At 38.9% G+C, this 19,193-nt stretch overlaps 2 protein-coding genes across 2 annotated transcripts in view; one reads left to right on the forward strand and one right to left on the reverse strand.

Moving 5' to 3' along the window:
* LOC107087314 (retinol dehydrogenase 7-like) overlaps positions 1-4,251 on the forward strand; it is a 10,933-nt gene extending 6,682 nt beyond the window's left edge. The window contains exons 2-5 of the mRNA XM_015378838.1: positions 2,364-2,678; positions 2,814-3,072; positions 3,161-3,324; positions 3,402-4,251. Coding sequence (XP_015234324.1) covers positions 2,366-2,678; positions 2,814-3,072; positions 3,161-3,324; positions 3,402-3,625 — 960 coding nt within the window. The 5' untranslated portion in view covers positions 2,364-2,365 and the 3' untranslated portion in view covers positions 3,626-4,251. The remainder of the gene's footprint in view (positions 1-2,363; positions 2,679-2,813; positions 3,073-3,160; positions 3,325-3,401) is intronic.
* A 1,122-nt stretch (positions 4,252-5,373) lies between these two features.
* atp5b (ATP synthase, H+ transporting, mitochondrial F1 complex, beta polypeptide) lies at positions 5,374-11,094 on the reverse strand. Its single transcript, XM_015378826.1, has 10 exons — positions 10,935-11,094; positions 10,159-10,335; positions 9,128-9,302; positions 8,913-9,034; positions 7,569-7,753; positions 7,319-7,477; positions 7,114-7,236; positions 5,998-6,210; positions 5,720-5,921; positions 5,374-5,632 (listed from the first exon to the last, which is right to left on the reverse strand). Exons 1-10 carry the CDS (start codon positions 11,035-11,037, stop codon positions 5,535-5,537), a joined length of 1,557 nt encoding a protein of 518 aa, XP_015234312.1. The 5' UTR covers positions 11,038-11,094; the 3' UTR covers positions 5,374-5,534.
* Positions 11,095-19,193: the final 8,099 nt, after the last annotated feature.

Here is a 19,193-nt window from a genome sequence, read left to right on the forward strand (position 1 = left end):
TTGGGCCATTTTCCATTGATTTAGGGAAATTTTTACCTGTTCTTACCAGAATGCAAGAATTTATCCACATTGGATGGTTTCTCGAACATGAAGACTCTCTTCAAGCCTCTCCAATCACACCAGGAATCATCAAAATTGTGTCCCTTCTGTATGATTTTATCGCAGGGGTAGAACATGTCACCCATGTTTTGGGGACTTTTTCTGACAGCAAATGGTCAAATAAAAGACACCACTATTAAAACAGACTGGGTCCATTTGTCCGCATTGGTTTTGGCCTTAGATCTTTTTCATTGACTTAATTTTAGCCCAGTCTTTTACGTGAATTAGCAAAATCATAAACGATTTTATATGTCATTCTGTTCTGTTTATACTTCTGACGCATAGCCTGTGCAACCGACAAATCTGTCTCTGCGCGCGACCACGCCCCCCGCGCAGAGGCTCTGCAACCGTCGTCGCGCACATCTTGACTACATGTCAGACAGTTGCAAACCCGCACAGACCTCAAGCAGAAGTGCGCAGACAAAAAGCAGCTGTGATTGGTTCTTGGTATAACTTTCTGGCTGTCTGTGTGGTCGTCCTTCTCGATTCGGTGCCTGGACGCGTCATTTTTAGAAAACCATGAATAAAAACAATGGATACTCTAGATCCATCTCCGTGACCGTGATATCTTCTGGACGGGCCATTCTTGTTTTGGAAAATAAACACTCCAGGCGGTGCCGAAGAAGTTCTCGTGACCATCTGCCAAAGATCTTGCGAGTTCTCGAATAGGCTCTTTGCGCTTTGGCGGGAAACTGCTGTCCATCCCTAGAAATTGCAGAACGACGGTGCAGAAGCATACCAGCAAAACTGGTTCACAACAAGACACAAGCGAGTTGTAGAAGTATAATCCGCCCTTAAGTCGCCAATGTGCCCTTGACTAGGATGACCAGACGTCCTCTAAGTCATATGGAAGTCATATTTAAATGTCAAATCATTCTGGCTTAAATATGTATATAAATGTATTCTTAATCAGACCATATTGTCCCAAAATTTAGAAAATTCCTATTTTCAAAAAAACCCTGTCCTGTCTTAAAATCTGTTTTTTCCGTAATTTTATGCAGGCCAGTTATACGTCAGCTTGAACACCTAAATTCAGCCAATCATATATCAACGGTCATCTGTCAATCAAATTTTTTCGGTCATAGCATCTTGATTCATATGTCGCAGCTAGTATACGCAACGGATGAAATAAGAAATAAAAATAATTTACTTTCCCATTGAGTTCCGTCCCAGTGTTCACGTTGATGGACGTCTGTGTCTGCAGCAGGCGTAGAGCTAACAGAACTGGCAGCGTTGCGAGGCAAGGGCTCCAACATGTACGGCTGTAAGCCTTCTACACCAAACCAAGCTTCTGCCACCTTGGCGTCCTCTTCCACAACATCTTCGTCCCCGCTTTCCTCCTCTAAATAAAAAATGTATCCACGACTTCCGACAAAAAACTCTGCATGTTTTATGCTGTCCATAGCGTTCCTTGACAGTGTCGTTGCTAAGTGCTAATTGGTCACAATGTAATTTGCCATTGGGAAACTGCTAGTACTAAGTTGCTAACTGATTAGCAAGATGCTTCCGACAAACCGGCCACAACCAAACATGCTTGCGAACCTTCCGCCACAACAATCCCGCCCCCTTGATAAACAACCAATCATATTCACTTTATTCACTCCTGTAAACTTGGACACCACTCAAGAGAATTTGGAAATGTAACGGTTGGAACAGCCGCTTCACTACGACTTTAACTGAGTTCACTATAAAGTCCCCTGTTAAGTCCCCGCTGTATGTGGACACAGTAAGCTTGCATGAGCTATGAGAACAGCAAATTTGAAACGTGCACGAGGTCATGTGCATTGGATGGTGCACATGACCTGAAATATATATTTGTAAACATTAAACCGAAACCAAGAGTATTGAGTAAAGATTTTTTTTTTATGTAAGGAATAGAAAGTATAGCTACTTGTGTGAAAATGTAAAGAGTAGAAGTCAGAAGTAGGAAGAAAAATAAGTAATGGACTAAAGTATAGATGCCTAAAAACTGTACTTAAGGGACACCTCTGCTTTCAACCCACTCTGCTTCAAACTGATGTTTTGGCAAGGCGTAGATAGCACTACAGGACCTTGCAGACATAAATTACTCAGAATGCATTGCAACGCAAACATTATGGCAATGTTTGGGTTAAAATATTTCATTTAAAAGTACTACAACTAAACAGCTTACAGTAACTGTAATTTTTAGGTTTCAAAAAAGTATTTCTCAAAGTTTTTTATTTTTTTACAGCTTGCTCCTGTTGATATACAGGAACTAATAAGAACAACCGTTTAAATTACAGACATGTTCCTGTATCTTCTTGGCCTGGTCGTCCTCTTCTACCTGTTCCGTTGGATCAGGGAGGTGCCCAGGGTGGGCGATAAGGCCAGCAAGTATGTGTACGTCACAGGCTGCGACAGCGGCTTCGGGAACCTCCTGGCTCGCCATCTGGACAAGTTGGGCTTCCGAGTGATCGCTGGATGTTACACCGAAAAGGGAGAGGAGGGACTGAGGAAGGCCTGCTCTGAAAAACTCATCACAACTCACCTGGATGTTACCTCCAAGGAGAGCTTGGCCAAAGTTGCTGCCATGATTAAGGACAAAGTGGGAGAGCGCGGTGAGTTGGGTTTTAGATGGACAGATATGCATCAGCAAATATTAATTTGTGCACTGAGTTTGTGCATACTTTACAATTTCTACTTAAAATCTGCAATCTTATTTTGAGTTGTACATTAAATGTGTGTCTTTTCAGGTCTTTGGGCTGTGGTGAACAATGCAGGTATTGCTGTTCCTTCCGGCCCTTGCGATTGGCATACCCTTGACGATTACAAGTTAATGCTGGAGGTGAACCTGAACGGAGTGATCGGCTCCACACTAAGCGTCCTGCCTTTGATAAAGAAGGCCAGGGGCCGAGTGGTGAATGTCGCAAGCGTGTTTGGGAGGATCTGTGTCACTGGGGGCCCATACCCTGTCTCAAAGTTCGGAGTTGAGGCATTCAACGATAGTCTCCGGTGAAATATTAACCCGTGTTATGACTAATCTGCCAGTGTAGGCCTACTACATGCTTTCTGGTTTTGAATACAAATGCATTCCTCTCAGGTTCACCATGGCTCCGTTTGGTGTCAAAGTCCTCTGCATTGAGCCAGGGTTCTTCAAAACTAGCGTCACAGACAGCGAAATCCACATCAAAAATGCAGAAACGCTGTGGGCCAGACTGCCGCAGGACGTCAAAGACGACTACGGGGTTGACTACATCGAAAAAAGTAACCAGAAATCTTTCACTCATCATTTCTACCGTTCTCAACTTATTTGCTTCATTTGATTATTTTTGTTTTTCTAGCAAAAGAGGTGATAAAAGAAAAGGTTGCCCAGATGAGTGACGGTGATCTGATGAAGGTGGTGAGCTGCATGGAGCACGCAGTGTCCGCTGTCTGGCCGCGCAAGCGCTACTCCCCCGGTTGGGACGCCAAGTTTTTCTGGCTGCCGCTGTCGTACATGCCAACATGCGTGGTTGACTACATCTTCCTGAAGACCGCCATTCCTATTGCCAAGAAGTTACAGTAACCCTCCAGCTGTGCATCTACTTCATGCAATGCTCATTGTAATACTTTTGGGAGTCTGCTCACACGTTTTTGAATTGTTTACTATAATGACAAGGCCAAAGTTTAGTCTCAAGGACATTCTCAAGGCCACCTTATCCTCTGTTCAAAGAAAGCTCAGCATTGATGATAGCCAGGTGTTGAAGGTTAAGGAAAAGCAATAAAACACCCAGCCTACTTCTTATATCATTACTAATCAGGCTGCGGCAGGACTAACATCTTGTTTTCGGAATGAAGCATTCTATAAAAATTTTATTGCCCAGAATGGAAATCCGTTTTAAAACCTGTGTTTATATTCACAGTGGAATCAGACGAATACTAGAGCCTGATTATTTTATTTGAATTTGCTCAGACATTGATGGCCTCAAAGGCTACGTTCACACTGCAGCCTGAAGTGACCCAAATCTGATTTTTTTTTTGCCCATAGCGGCCCAACCCAGGCCACTTGGCTCTGTGGTCCTGAATCCGATATAATCTGATCTTTCCAAATGGAACCTGCATCTGAACGGCCAGGTCGCATTTATTCAACCTGAACCCCATCAATACCCAACAAATGTCACTATTCTGTGTCTTTCCATGAAGAAGTGGCAAGAAAAAGAACCCTGGCAGACGATGATGCGGAGAGCAGTATTTATCTTTAACCAGCCTGAAAAGATTCTGCGCTAGATGCGCTCCAGCACTACCATCCATTCTTACTTCCATAAACACAGAGCACGATAGCCTGTGATGTCATTGCGTCCTCTACTGTATATGCAGGAGACTTGCGTTGTATGGCTGCAGTTCACACAGATCAAATATTTGAATTTTGGGAAGGGCAACACAAAAAAAAATTGAGAATTGAGCATCAAGACCTGCAGTGGGAACATAGCCAAAGTCTTCCACTTGATTGACAGCATTTGATTCCAAGATCACTGCTGTTGTGCACCCTGGCACACATCTATTCTTTAGAAAGGAGCTTCAGTTAAGGGACAATAGTTTGTTTTGGGCATGGAAGGGTTGGATTTTAATCTTTAGCAGCCTTCCAAGATTAGATTCAACTGATATCACCACTGTTGGGTGAGAGCAATTTTACACAAGTTGAAAGGGAGCATCTTTACCATAAGACCGTATCTCTCTTTAGTTTTAAAGCCTTCCTAGAAGACCTGTCATTTTTATACAAACATGTCTCCCTCCACCTGGAGGTTTGGTGTTTAAAAATGGACCAAATGCTCTTTAGGAAAAGTAACTTTGCTTCATTTAAGTTTTTTAAGTGGTGTAAATTCAGCGTTTTGAAATGGCAATGAAAGCTCAATAAATGCTTTGTGGATTAAAACAGGCAATCATGTAGTCTACTTGCTGTATCACTCTTAATATTTGCTTTTCAGTTTCGACACTTTGCTTCAAGCATTTCATAATACCTAGTTACACTAAACCTCTTAAAACATGTATAATGCTGTTCATTTTACAAATAAGTTGCCTCCTCCCAATGTTTCCTAAGCATTATCCCTCTAAGCTGTAGTACCACCGTGTGAAGTGACCACCTTTAAAGTTGGAGACAAACAAGTTTCTAATTGTCTTGTTTTATTTCCAAACATAATCTGCAACACATTTCAAATAACAGCTCGAGTACGCCATCTTGTGGTCGGGGTAGAGGACAACCATTTTATGAGATTCCTCACTAGGGACAGAGCTCTATTACAATAAAGCTTATGAAATATGCATTTGACAAGTCTGTTTGTGTAAAGACAGCGATTTATTCCATCTTTCTCTGGAAACATTAAATAGAACTTTCTTCAGGATGACAAGACAGGTACATTTGTATGTTGACATGTTTTACAAACCAAGTGCTCCTAACCACAGGACCCTCCCCCTCTCTAATCAGAATGTTTAGGTGTTTATGAGTGCTCCTCAGCCAGCTTCTCAGCTTTCTGGACCACTTCCTCAATGGGACCAACCATGTAGAAGGCCTGCTCAGGCAGATGATCATACTCTCCTAAAACAACAAACGAGAAAGGTTATTTTTGGTGTCTTAAGATCTTGAGGACAAACTGGACAGTTCTAAGAATTTTCCTGAACTTGCCTCCAAGGATGCTCTTGAAGCCCTTGATGGTTTCTTTGAGGGGCACCAGTTTGCCCAAGTGACCTGTGAAGACCTCGGCCACCTGGAAGGGCTGGGACAGGAAACGCTGGATCTTACGTGCGCGGGCCACAGTCAGTTTGTCTTCCTCAGACAGCTCATCCATACCCAGGATGGCGATGATGTCCTGAAGGGACTTGTAGTCCTGCAAGAAGAGAAATCAGTTACTGTAAGAACAATCAGAAGTAATAAATTTAAAATAAAAAAATCCATTCACCAACCTGGAGGATCTTCTGCACACCACGGGCGACGTCGTAATGCTCGGCTCCTACAATGTTGGGATCCATGATACGGGAGGTGGAGTCCAGGGGGTCGACAGCGGGGTAGATGCCCAACTCTGCGATGGCACGGGACAATACAGTGGTGGCATCCAAGTGAGCGAAGGTGGTGGCTGGAGCGGGGTCAGTCAAGTCATCAGCAGGCACGTAGATGGCCTGGAGAGATAAAAATAAGTATAAATGTCAAAGACGGTTCAGCCAACAGTTTGAGGATCCACAATATTTTTAATGAATTCAACTTACTGCTGCAAAAATTCAGTTCTGGTATTTCTATTTAATAAGCTCAGTTGCCTCCTATATACGCATGATGGAACCTGCTGCTGACTGCATTTCTTAGGCTTGAGCTTTGACCTAGCATTAAGACACCGTTTATACAATGACTTAGCATCAATTTTACATTTGGAGTCAAGTGGTTATAATAGTTTTCCAGCTAATCGGGTACTAAGAACATGGGAAAGAACTCCATGCATGTTGCAGTTTTACACATAATGCAGTTCTTTCCCTTAACATACATGAACGTCCTTTGTACAGAGGGCTTTACCTTGTAGTAGACGGGACTCAACTTGTCTTTGTGTTAAGACGCCACTATCTGCCATTTTTTTTTTTTACATGTTTATAAAGGATAACATTTTCTGTAGAGATTTTCCTCAGTTCCTAAAAGTAAAAATTTGTTGCACCTTTTTCCTTAGTTAGTATAGGACATACCAACTAATTTGATTCAAATTGTATTTTATTTTTTTGCCCTTTAGTAAATAATTATACATTGCAATTTAAACAACGTTTTAAAATTCAAGAAACAAAAGGTCAACATCTTCTATGAAGTAGCATGACTCAAATATGCCTCATCCCTCCATCACTGGTTGTTCAGATCGTTGGTTACTGCTATTATAAAAGTGTAGTGTATTTTTACACAATGAAAATCATTTTATAGTGTGTATAATTAACATATGAACAAATAAGCCCCATGCAATATTGTTGTCCTCCACTAGAGGGCAGAGGATAAGTACAAACTAATCTTCAAAAAAGTGCAACAAAGACATTGTGCTGCTAAAACTGTACCTGCACAGATGTGATTGAACCCTTCTTGGTGGTGGTGATCCTCTCCTGCATGGTACCCATGTCAGTGGCCAGAGTGGGCTGATAACCCACAGCAGAGGGGATACGACCCAGCAGGGCAGACACCTGAGAGGGGATGGGGTCAATTTAATTGGAATATTTGGAGTTAAAATCCACATTTACTGTTAATTTATTAAACGTTGCAGACCTCTGAGCCAGCCTGTGTGAAGCGGAAGATGTTGTCGATGAAAAGCAGCACATCCTGACCCTCCTGGTCACGGAAGTACTCGGCCACAGTCAGTCCAGTCAAAGCCACTCGGGCACGGGCACCTGGGGGCTCGTTCATCTGTCCGTACACCAGCGCCACCTACAGGGGAAAGCAACAACATTAGGAAACCCTCCTAAGAATACGCCAATGTCAGAGATACCATTTCTAAAAGGATCCTGCCAAACCCAACCTTGGAGGTGGTGTCCTTCAGGTTGATGACACCAGACTCAATCATCTCGTGATACAAGTCATTTCCCTCACGGGTACGCTCCCCCACACCGGCGAACACGGAGTAACCACCGTGGGCCTTGGCCACATTGTTGATCAGCTCCATGATCAACACAGTCTTTCCTACGCCGGCGCCACCGAACAGGCCTGGGAGAAATAAAGAAAAGTGTTTCTATGCTGCAGAACAATGCAGGACTGGAGCATTAGCTTAGCATCAACAGGACAGTCCAGTGGGTTTTCTTTGTGCGATTCCATTCATCGATTAACAGCGAAATTTTTCCTTGTGACATTAGTTTCTGGGAATTTAAAATAACCAAACCTTGCTTTTAAAAACATGAGCAAGATATAATTGAAGTGGTTATTTTGATCCTGCAAACTACTATCACATGTACAAGGTCCTGGTTTAAAAAAAAAAATCCTCTATGATTTAGAATCACGATTCAATTCCTGAAAATGTTTTTTATAAATAAAGTTATCCCAACATAAAAAAAAAATAGTTTATGGATTTAGATAAAGAAATCAAGAGATTGATTAAACTGAACCTGTATGACAAGTGGATTCAGTCTGGATTTTAGCACCAAAGTCTAATGAAACTTTTAAATTGAATTAAAAAAAAATAAAAAAAATCACTTGTGGATCATGCTGGGCAGTCTACAATCAACACATATATCCATAAGGTTTTATTTTCAGTTGTTCAATAATCACCCTAATGAGATCAGGTAGGCTATATAGCCTGTACAGCTTCTTTAATACGAGTCTACAGCCAAGTAGACGAAAGAATCATAAAACACTTCCCAATTTCAATCGGACATGGTTCTGCAACAAAGCAGAGTGCAGAACGGATGCAAAAAACTCATTTCACTGGTTGATGTGCAACACAGAAGTTGTCCTGTTGCAGAAAATCTGGAATTTGTGATCCTCCCAAACTGGGTATCTGGATCAGATTGATCCAAACCAACATCGCTCAGGAAAACCTGAAGATTACTTGATCCCAAACGAAAGGATATGTAAATGCTCAATTTCATCCAGATTAAACTTTAAAAAACAAGGCCAAATTGCTGATTCCCTCCCTTGAATTTCTGTTTGTTAGCTATTAAGCTAGCATGTCAACATCCAAAAAGCTCATAGTAGAGATGCACTCAAATCAGCTGGTAAATGAGAGCAATTTCCAGCAACTGTGAGGATAGAAATAAAGAACCCGTTTTGGAAGCATCTCTAGATTTGAGGTGTCCAGTTATCTGTTCTCTAGAAGTTGTTTTATTGGACAACGAAAGGTTTTCTTGCATTTCATCATGCCAATGCATACCGATTTTTCCTCCCTTGGCATAAGGGGCCAGCAGATCCACCACCTTAATGCCAGTCACCAGGATCTCCTGCTCCACGCTCATGTCTGTAAATTCAGGAGCCTCAGCATGGATAGGTGCAGTCCTAGGAAGCAGAGATTTAAACATTTTTATTTCCAAGACAAGGAAGTTGTTTTGAACAGGTTTATTTAAACATATATTTGTTATTTAGACCCACTGTTTGGTAGTAATGGGACCCCTTTCATCAATTGGCTCTCCGATCACATTCATAATCCTGCCCAGGGTCTCGGGGCCAACTGGGATTCTGATGGGGGCACCAGTATCCAGAACCTTCTGTCCACGAACCAGACCCTCAGTACCATCCATAGCGATGGTTCGCACTGTGCTCTCCCCTGTAAATGGAAGTTTGTTTCCGGTAAGTTCACAAAAACATGAAGTTGTTTTGTGTAAGGTTATAATCCAGACGCTGGTGAATGTTCTCAGTCATCCAGGTCATAGTAATTCCAAAAAAATTTAAAGCAATCCACTGGACTTGGTTTTTCAAGTTTGAAGAGGTTTCGCTTAAAGTATATGTTTAACCTTTAAAATCATACAATTTCTTACCCACTTGAAAAAAAGTTAGAGCTATGGAATATGACAGATGATCGCAGTTTCTGTTGTCAAAAGTCTGAATCCACCCTGCATTTGTTTTGGTATGGTCTATTATGGGTGGAAGTTGAAAAAATGTATTTAAGGATTGATTGAAGCTTGAGGAGTTTCTCTTTTACTGGGAGAATTTATCAACAGTCCTGACTTAATTTTATTTAACCATTGTACTTGGTAAAAGTTTTATCTTTAAAGCCAAAAGCAGATTTTCACTTAGTATTAATTTCTTTAAAACATTTAGCCTTTTTTTTACTTTAAAAAAGATATATGGCTAAAACCGATGAAGCCAGAAAATATAAAAACTGATGGGAAGTTCTCAAATGTTTATTCTGAAAAAGTAATTTGTGGACGAATGAATGGATAAATTAAAGTGAATGCGTGTGAGGGAGGCTTTTGGGTTAGTATATTATCTCTGTAAATGCATCCTGTGTTGTCATTTATGTTGATTTAATAAAATAAAAAAAAATAAAACCTGGGACTCAACGCTATTCCTCACATTTTGAATTGAAAAGCTTCCTGGATGGGAAGCGAAAGGGAACTCTGAAACAAAGTCCAGTGGATTGCTTTTAATGCGTTTGGAAAGTTACAATCCAGATTTCTCACCAAGATGCTGAGCCACCTCCAGGACTAGCCTGGAGTCGCGGCCGGCGACCTCTAGGGCGTTCAGGATGGGAGGGAGGCCCTCATCGAACTGGACATCGACCACGGCGCCGATGACAGCCACGATGCGGCCGGTGGCGACGCTTGCAGCAGCCGCAGGAGCAGCAGCATAGTCTCTGCCTGTAAATGGAAACATCCAGAGTGCAGGTTAAACACCGTTACTTGCTAATATTATCTTTAGCTAGATTTTCTGCAGCACCACAACAATCTGATTATTAGGATTTAGCAAACTACAGCGCCTCATTGGAAGGCAATGTTATGAATGACAAATGAATGACTAAACAATTTCTGAAGCCAACTACTTTACAAAAACATGTTTTATATACATATAGCTCCTATTTGCTGATTCTAATAGTTTGTTTAACGTTGTCTTTTTTGCAGAGGATGGTGTAACCTTGCTAACCTGCTAGCCTAGCAGCGCCCCATGTCATTTCACAAAGGTCATTTCTGATAACATTATGAACTGCACAGCTTGTTGCTTTTTAATACAATAAAACAGTTCAAAATACATTAAGGGCAGCATAAGCGCGTTTTCTGTTTCCTAGTAGGTCAAAATAAAGTTAAAAATTGACCCTTTTATCACAGAGGCCTACACCGTCACCGGTAGGGTAGCCAGCGTGTTGCTAGCTCGAGCTAACGCTGCAGCTGCCCTCGCAGATTAAAATCCATTTTCTCGCGGTTTTCTCTCAAAATAATCGCCCGGCATGCAGGGGACTCACGAGCAAGGACGGCTGGGGATCCGACGAGGGCCTTCAGGGGCTGGACCCCAGGCTTGAGAGCCTGCAAAGCCCCGGTGCAACAGCGTCCCACAGCTCCTAACATGGTTAAAATGGCTGAAGGTGGAAGGAGACGGAGCGATTCGGGGCTTTATAAATCAGTGAGCGTCCGGGCGGACTGCGCATGCGCCGTTGGACTGGGCATGCGCAGATGCGATGCGCAGACAGCTGACATTACTCTGCCCTCCAGAGCTGCTGTCTGGAAGGAAATGTGACTAGCAAAACAAAAGGTTAAACATATACTTTATTTGCTCTTTTGGAAAGTAAGATAATAGATAGTAGATAAGGTTATTAAAAAATTAAAAAAGATACTTAGGTCTTAATGAGATGTTTAGTTGGGTATGGATGGGGAAGCAGATAGGAAAGCTATAAGATTAGTTTATATAAATCTAATTAGGTCTACAATTGATTATAGAAGTATAGTGCATGGATCAGCATCGGAGACGGTACTTAAAAAATTAGACATCATACAATATCAAGCATTGCGTTTGATAACTGGAGCAATTAGGACAACTTCAGCAGCAGCTCTACAGGTGGAGGTGGGTGAAATACCGTTTGCACTGAGAAGAATACAACTGTTGTTCAATTATTGGGTTAATTTGCAAGGACTCAATCCATGCATCCTACCCAGGTAACTTTACATTCCTGCAGTGAGAAAGAAAGAGTTGATAATAAGTCATTTGGTTGGACAATTATTCAGAAAGCAACAGAATTAGGATTACATCATTTAAATATTAGTAAAACAGTTCCATTATCAATAACACCACCTTGGATTTCATCTGAAATAATAGTAGATTTAACAATATTGGAAAGGAAAAATAGAGATAAAATGTATATATGTAACTCCATAATAGTGGAGGAATATATAGAACAATTTTATAATTATGTAAAAATGTATAAGGAGTTTAAACTGCATATAGGGAGGAAATTAAATTGATTATCTGCTTATACGGCAAAAATTATTGTATTGTTAGTTGATGTAGAATGGATTGAGGAAGTGAGACCACTAAGAGCTGTAATATGTTCAGATTCAAGCTCTTCATTGATCAGTTTACAAAGAAATCATTCAGAAAGCCGTCCAGCTATTTTATTAGAAATTCAACAAATATCATATTCAGATGATGGGGTTAACAGTAGTGTTTCTTTGGGTTCTTGCACATAATGAAATGGCTGATAAGAAAGCTAAAGAGTTGATAAACAAAAGTAAGGGTGATATAAGAATTGACATGAGTAAATCACAGGTTAAAAGTATTATTAAAAGAAAGATTGAAGAAAAATGGCAAAAACAGCAGGAAGAAGATATAAAAGGAAGATGGCCTTACAGAATACAAAGGAAGGTTGGGGAAGTTTGAGGGCAAATTGGGAGGAGCAGAATACAGGAAAGGATAATAAAAAGACTACAGTTAATGGGAAAACATGAAACAGGAAGCTGCAATGTATGTGGGGAATCTGAAACGATAGAACATGTTATGCATAACTGTAGGAAATATCAAAGACAAAGAACACAGCTGATAAGGAGTCTTGAAAAGGAAAACGAGCAGTATTATCTTAATAAATAGTTTAAGGAAAAGCACTTACGATTAAGGTTATAGAATTATGTTTCATTATTTATTGGTGACAGGTTTAGCGAAAAGAATATCGTTTTTTTTTTAGCATGTTTGTCCTGATTCCACACTCCTTACTGGTTGGTGGCGGTAATGCACCATATAGTTCTTTGCCAACCACCAATAAATTCTAGAAGAAGATTTTTTTCCTTTAAATTTTTCAGCTTAGTTTGACAATCAATGTCTAAAAGTTACAGTAATACACATTATAGTGGTGTTTTCTGCAGGAAGGTGAAAATCTGTCATGGTGATTTGTGGCTTTTGGTAGATTTATTTATTTATTTCAATCTGAAAAACTCACAAGAAGAGAAAAGACAGACAGGAGAAATGTATTGATACAATTACTTTGTCAATGGATGTGCATAAACAGGAGTAAAAAAGAGGGCTGTTTCCCCCCAAAGGCCTGAAACTGGTGGTGGAGTGGAGATAGATGAAGTTGGTCAGTCTGTGGACTGCTGGTTAGCGAGACGGTCTGCTCTTAATAGTGGCTAAAATGTATATAAAGAGCTAAATAATGTATTATTTTATATACCAGTATTAAAAGCTTTGGTGTTTTTTTTTTTATGAGATGGAAAAGAATAAGATTAAATGAACCAGAACATGTTTTAAGAGCCATTTTTCCTATACTTAGCTTTAAACTTTTGTGTTTTAATATTATTTTAAAAGCAAAAAATACATAAATTGTTGATTTTTGAGATAATTAAAAAAAGGTTGTTTAAAAAAAAAAAAGTCATGTTATAATTAAATTTGCGGCTCTGAACAAGTTTTACTTGGTGGAAATCGAGGCAAAACGGCTCCTTGGATAAGAAAGGTAGCAGACCCCTCTTGTAGAGGGGGCTTCTTCTTCTTTGTTTATTGGTGGTTGGCAACAAACATTTAGTAGCATTACCGCAAATTACTGGTATGGAGTGTGGTTCATGATGGACTATCTACTAATAAACATGTATATGATTTATAAGGGAAAAAATAAAATAAAAACTACAAACTTATACATAACTTTGTATTCTACTCGTCTATATCATACACACATTCACCCTCTCTATAATCAAATTCTATGAAATAATTTAGTTTTCTTTAAAAATCCAATAATTATTGGTATATGTTTACTCCTCAAATTCTCCCTCAAAATATCTAATAAAGGAATCTTTTCCTTAATACAGTCAAACTCTCTCCTCATGTATCTTCTCTCACTTTCATATGTATGACATTCCAGTATAACATGATCTATTTATTCAGATTTTCCACAGTAATCACTTTGAAAAGTGTATGATTAAGTCCTGTATGCCCAAATCTTAACCTTGTTATCACGCTCTCCTCCTTTGTATTTCATCTTCCATTTCTTTTTCCTACCATCTTCTGAGTTTTATAAAACCATTTTCCTGTTTTTTCTTCATTCCACCTTTTTTGCCTTTTTCCATCAGATTTTCTTTAATAAAACTCTTTCCCTCTGATTTACTTGTTTTAACTGTAAAACTAATAGGATTTTGAATTGTCCTCTTTGCCATTTTATCTGCCCTCTCGTTTCCTTCTACTCCAAAATGTGCTGAAACCCACAAATACAACTATCAAACCCATATTTTCTATTCTGAATAATGTATGAAATATATCTAATAGAATGTCCATCCTACTATCTGATTGATTATATTTTAAACTTAATAATGCAGAGGTTAAATCTGTTTTTAATGGTTTTATGTCTTCTACCCATTGTAAAGATACCGTAATAATATTGCCAACATTTCCCCTGTGTATGCTGATAATCAATCTGAAATTCATTTTCCTATTTTTAGACTGAATTCTGGTATTACAAAAGCTATTCCAATTTTCCTTGTTATTTTTGATGCACCTGTACTAATAACTGTACTAAATTAATATCTACCATTTACGATTTATCTTATTTCTTTTCCATTAGTGACTTATCTACTATTGCTTCTGGTAGAATCCATGGTGGTATAACTGATATTAGTTTCTGAGTGATTTCTAAATTAAATTCTTTTATTTTGTTTTCAATTATCCATCCAAAACTCCTCAATTCTTTCTTTTCTTTTTCCCAACATGGATTTAAAATTTCCCGAGTTGGATGGTTGTGTAGAGGACTGTAAATATTTTAAGTCTACAAAAATGTTCAGTACCACTAGAGGGAGCCACTGGCACACTTTTAAAACCACAAGGGCTAATTATAAAAGTGTCTGATCCTTCAGAGCCACCATTCCCCTCTTAGAGCTGAGAGTCTTAACCAATATGTCATCCTTCAGCCTGTATATTTTCTCATTTGTCATATATGCACCTCTCTTAAAATAAGTTGATAGAAGATATAAGAGAATACTAGTAAAAATCTGAAAAGTGCGGCGTGAGATTAGATTCAGATCGTTATAGGATCCTTAAAGCCACTGCAAACAATAGGTCCTCTTCAGAGGACTCCTAGTTCATCAACAAAGGTAGAGATTTGTTAGAGAACTTTAAAATTCATAATTTTTCACATGAATCATATGGGGAGTTGCTCAGGGCGACATTAGAAGGATGCTTAAGTACGTATATGAAAATTTTGGCTATTTCTTGACTGAGCTTTTTGTTGCTTTTACATATATGCAGACATAGGCGGGTCTAAACAGGGGCCACCAGGGGCCAGTGCCTCTGTAGAACTGGTTCAGGGCCTTGTAATGGTCCTATGACCTAATGTATTATTATGATATTCACTGAAACATCATGACAGATTTTTTCCTTTTTTCCATCTCATTCATTTTTCACCCTTACAGTTCTATTTTAACTATGATTTTATCACATTTACTTACGTTGTACTTCTGAATTGGTTCAAACTGCCCATTTTTTCCTTTAAATTAAGAAATAAAAACATGTGTTGTTCCTGAATCATGAATNTTAAGAAATAAAAACATGTGTTGTTCCTGAATCATGAATGTCCATTTACAAATATTCCAAATAATATGTTTACCTTACCTTGACTGATTATTCCAGAGACTATAAACATCATACTTTTGTAAAACTCAATATTTCAGTTTGGTCCAACTTTATTTATTGACTAAGAGACAGGATTTATATCTCAAATACTCTATAACAGGGGTCCCCAAACTTTTTCCTGTGAGGGCCACATAACTTTTCCCTTCTCTGATGGGGGGCCGGGGTCAGTTTGTAACAGAAACAGAAAAATTGTGACGATTGCAAGAGGGCCTAAATTTATGAGGAAATGTATGTCTTTATGACGGGAGTCATACTGTCTCCGCAGGTTATATTCTTTGAATACCGCCACCGCTTCTTGACAGATGACACAGACAGCCTTTTCTTTACATTGAACAAAAAAAATATCGTTTGTCCAATTCAGGTTAAATGACCTGCATTCTGAATCAATTTTTCTCTTACCTTATCTTTTCGTTCCGTTTGCTCTTTATGGAAGAGGATTAGGGCCATTCAAAAGAAAAAAAAAACTATTCAATTCTGACTTTTTTTTCTTAATTTAAGTCAGAATTCTGACTTTAATTAAGAAAAAAAAGTCAGAATTGAAGAGACTATTATTTTTATTTCTTTTGAATGGCCCTAATCCTCTTTCCTATCTCTTTGAGAGGGGCGGGTTTAAGATTTTATGCTGGGGGTTGCCAGATAGGGGCACAGACCCCAAAAGTGTGGAACACTGTCGCGTTATATGTATGAAATGAAATAGTTACTAATAGTTAATAATGAAAAAACTTCATAATTAAGGAACATTTTATTGCAAATGTCCAACTTTAAAATCAAATACAAAAAAAACAACAAAAAAAAAACAACTTGAATTAGATATTTACTTGGAAACTAATTATTACAGTTTATTTTTCCATGAAAATGGAGCTTAAATTTTTTGTAAAGTGAAATCAACAGTTTCAACATTTTCAATTGGAACAACATAACATTTAAATGTATCTACATTACATGGACATTTTAACATGTTTAATTCTATGCCCCCATGAAAAATCCTGGGCCCCACCCTGGCCCCCTTGATGAATTTTTCTAGAACCGCCGCTGTATCTACTAAATGCATAGTTTCTGTCATCTGCATACAGTTGAGACAGATAGAGAGACTGTATTACTTTATGTGTGCTTCAAGCTGATTCCCACATTTAGATTATTTCATAAATGTAAAGTGATTTTGGGGTTGGCTCAGGCAATCATTCAACGCTTATCCGGGAAACTGAGAAACACCGCAAACAGTTTAGACATAAAACAGCAAAAGGGTTTAATATTTACTACTTTTTCTGCATGAAAAAGAAGCACTGGTCAGAGATGATGTACAGGGTTAAATAAGGAGCAATTTTAGACACAAACGATCAAATTCACACCTGAAGTTGATAAAAAAAAATTGTGATAACATTTAAAGACAAGCTCTCTGACCAAGCTGGGCTGGATTTTGCAATTATTTGGGTCTCTTGATATGCAAAGGGAATGGAGATTAGTGCATTGCACTTGGAATGCAGAGAGTTAATTTTGTTGCTTTGTACTTCTGACAATGTAATGGCAATAAAGTTGAACTGTAAGGTTCTGCAAAGTATTGACAAGTGGGATAAATAGATTTGTAACCAACTTTGAGCACTATTTTATATTATCATGAAGACCTAATATATTTGAGGCTTACAGTTGTGACATGTATCATAGTTGGTATATGATCAAAATTCCCTATAGGGATCTGTGAACCTTTTTAGATATGTAGAAAATATTCATATATTTACACTAGAGGGCGCTGTTTCACAAAAGGACACAGACAGGTTGTTGTTCAGTTAGAATAGCAGCATGTAATTTCTCTTTAGAGGACTTAAGTCACCGATGGCTACCAGACCGTGAGCAGAATCTGCCAAACCAGAGATTTTTCAAGCAGCTATAATTAGTTAGCTTATCCAAAAACAGTTAAGATCTACTTCAAGTCAAGATACCACTGTTGAGTAACTGGAACATATCTCAGAAACAGTTCCTCTTCCCTGTGTGTCTGATATCACAGCAATTTTATTTAACCATGCTTGGCATCACTTCCCAACTCAGCAGATGAATATCCGACCATCTGCACGCTTAGACAAAGCCCCGCAACCGTCTGACTTCATCTGCAAAAGCACGGCACAGGCAGCATTTGAATTAGGCATGCCTCAAAGTGAAGCCTGATGACTGATGACTGAGATCGCTGCGTTGCCAAGCTTTTGTGTTTTGTGTTTCTTGATTATTGCAGACACACGCTGGGGTCGCCAGCAGCTGCCATCACATGGGTAGACTCCTAAATATTGAGATAAATATTTTTTTTTAACCAAGGAATGGAGCTGAGGTCAATAAGTTGGATTCCTGTGTGGAAGGAAAGAGTGTTAGGTTTCTGTGACTGACTGCAGCTGCACTGGTTTTGATGGAAACCTGACTGAACATGTTTCCTAAAGAAGCATATCCAGCCTAGAAGGTGCAGCATTCAGTAGAAAACTCAGAGACCAATGTGTTGAATTGATTTAATAAAGATAACCTTCATGCAACCTTTATGTTGTTTTTGTTTTGCGAAGTATTTTGGCTAATCCATGCTACTGTATTAGAGTCAACCATCAGCAGACCCCGTTAGTGCTTTTGAGCTATTGTTTTATTTAAGAGTTCATTTGGTAAACTGTACTGAGAGTGCTGAAGGGATGCCTGCAATTATAATCACTTTTTGTTCTTTTATATCCATCACACTGCCTGCAGCATGCCTTCAGGCTGTATAGTAATGCTACAAGATCCAAAGGCTAAAATGCATAAAAAATTCTGATAGAAACTGTTCTAAAAATGATTATAAAATACACGTAACCACTGAAATACTGGGTATGCTCACCAGTAAATGCTGTAGTTTCCTTTTCCCTTCAGGATTGCCTTTATTCCTAAAGGCATAGAGATAATGTGTTTTTGGGAGAATATTTTCATTTTTTTCTTTAGATTCACTGGCTGCATGTCCACCATGAGAATTGGATACTCCAACACATCCCAAAGGTGCTCTGTCATTTAGAAATGCGTTTGTGGAGGTCAGTGAATGTATCGCGCTAAGGAACTGGCTAAATACCAAATATAAGCGTGTTCCAATCAGTCCCAAATCCCTAATTTACACAAGAGTCACTATCATGTCAATGTGTGTGTGAATTCATTATTTTTTCTATCCTTCTATGGAATAAAATATTATCTACATTAAGGCTGCAATAAATCCTTTTTTAAAATACATTCAGTGGATGTTTAAAGTTCATAAACTTTTAAAAAGACTTGAATTTTTTTATAGGAATTAAAGGAACAGCACTGGTTTAAATCCTATCTATCTGATCGATTTCATATCTTCAACATGCTCAACGGTTACCTGTGGAGTACCACAGGGATCAGTGCTAGGACCAGTTCTCTTTACTATATATATGCTCCCAATCGGTAGAGTTATTAGACAGCATGGGATTAATTTTCACTGTTATGCTGATGATATTCAGCTTTATTGGTCTATAAATCCAGATGAAGCTAACCCATTACATAGATTACAGGCATATCTTGAAGACATAAAAACCTGGATGACTCTTATCTTTCTCCTTCTGAATGGAGACAAGGCAGAAGTCATAGTCTTTGGACCAGAGTCTTTGAAAAA

The sequence above is a fragment of the Cyprinodon variegatus genome, unplaced genomic scaffold (assembly GCF_000732505.1).
Source record: "Cyprinodon variegatus isolate N-32 unplaced genomic scaffold, C_variegatus-1.0 Scaffold9, whole genome shotgun sequence".
Classification (NCBI taxonomy): domain Eukaryota; kingdom Metazoa; phylum Chordata; class Actinopteri; order Cyprinodontiformes; family Cyprinodontidae; genus Cyprinodon; species Cyprinodon variegatus.

Bases quoted from the DNA above. Each gene is read 5' to 3' on its own strand.
- atp5b (XM_015378826.1), bottom strand. From the start codon at position 11,037: ATGTTAGGAGCTGTGGGACGCTGTTGCACCGGGGCTTTGCAGGCTCTC. The intron at 7,237-7,318 runs GTCTGCAACGTT...ATCCCCTCTCAG, and splicing joins TCACACAGGCTGGCTCAGAG to GTGTCTGCCCTGCTGGGTCG. The intron at 6,211-7,113 runs GTACAGTTTTAG...TTATCTCTCCAG, and splicing joins GTTCAATCACATCTGTGCAG to GCCATCTACGTGCCTGCTGA.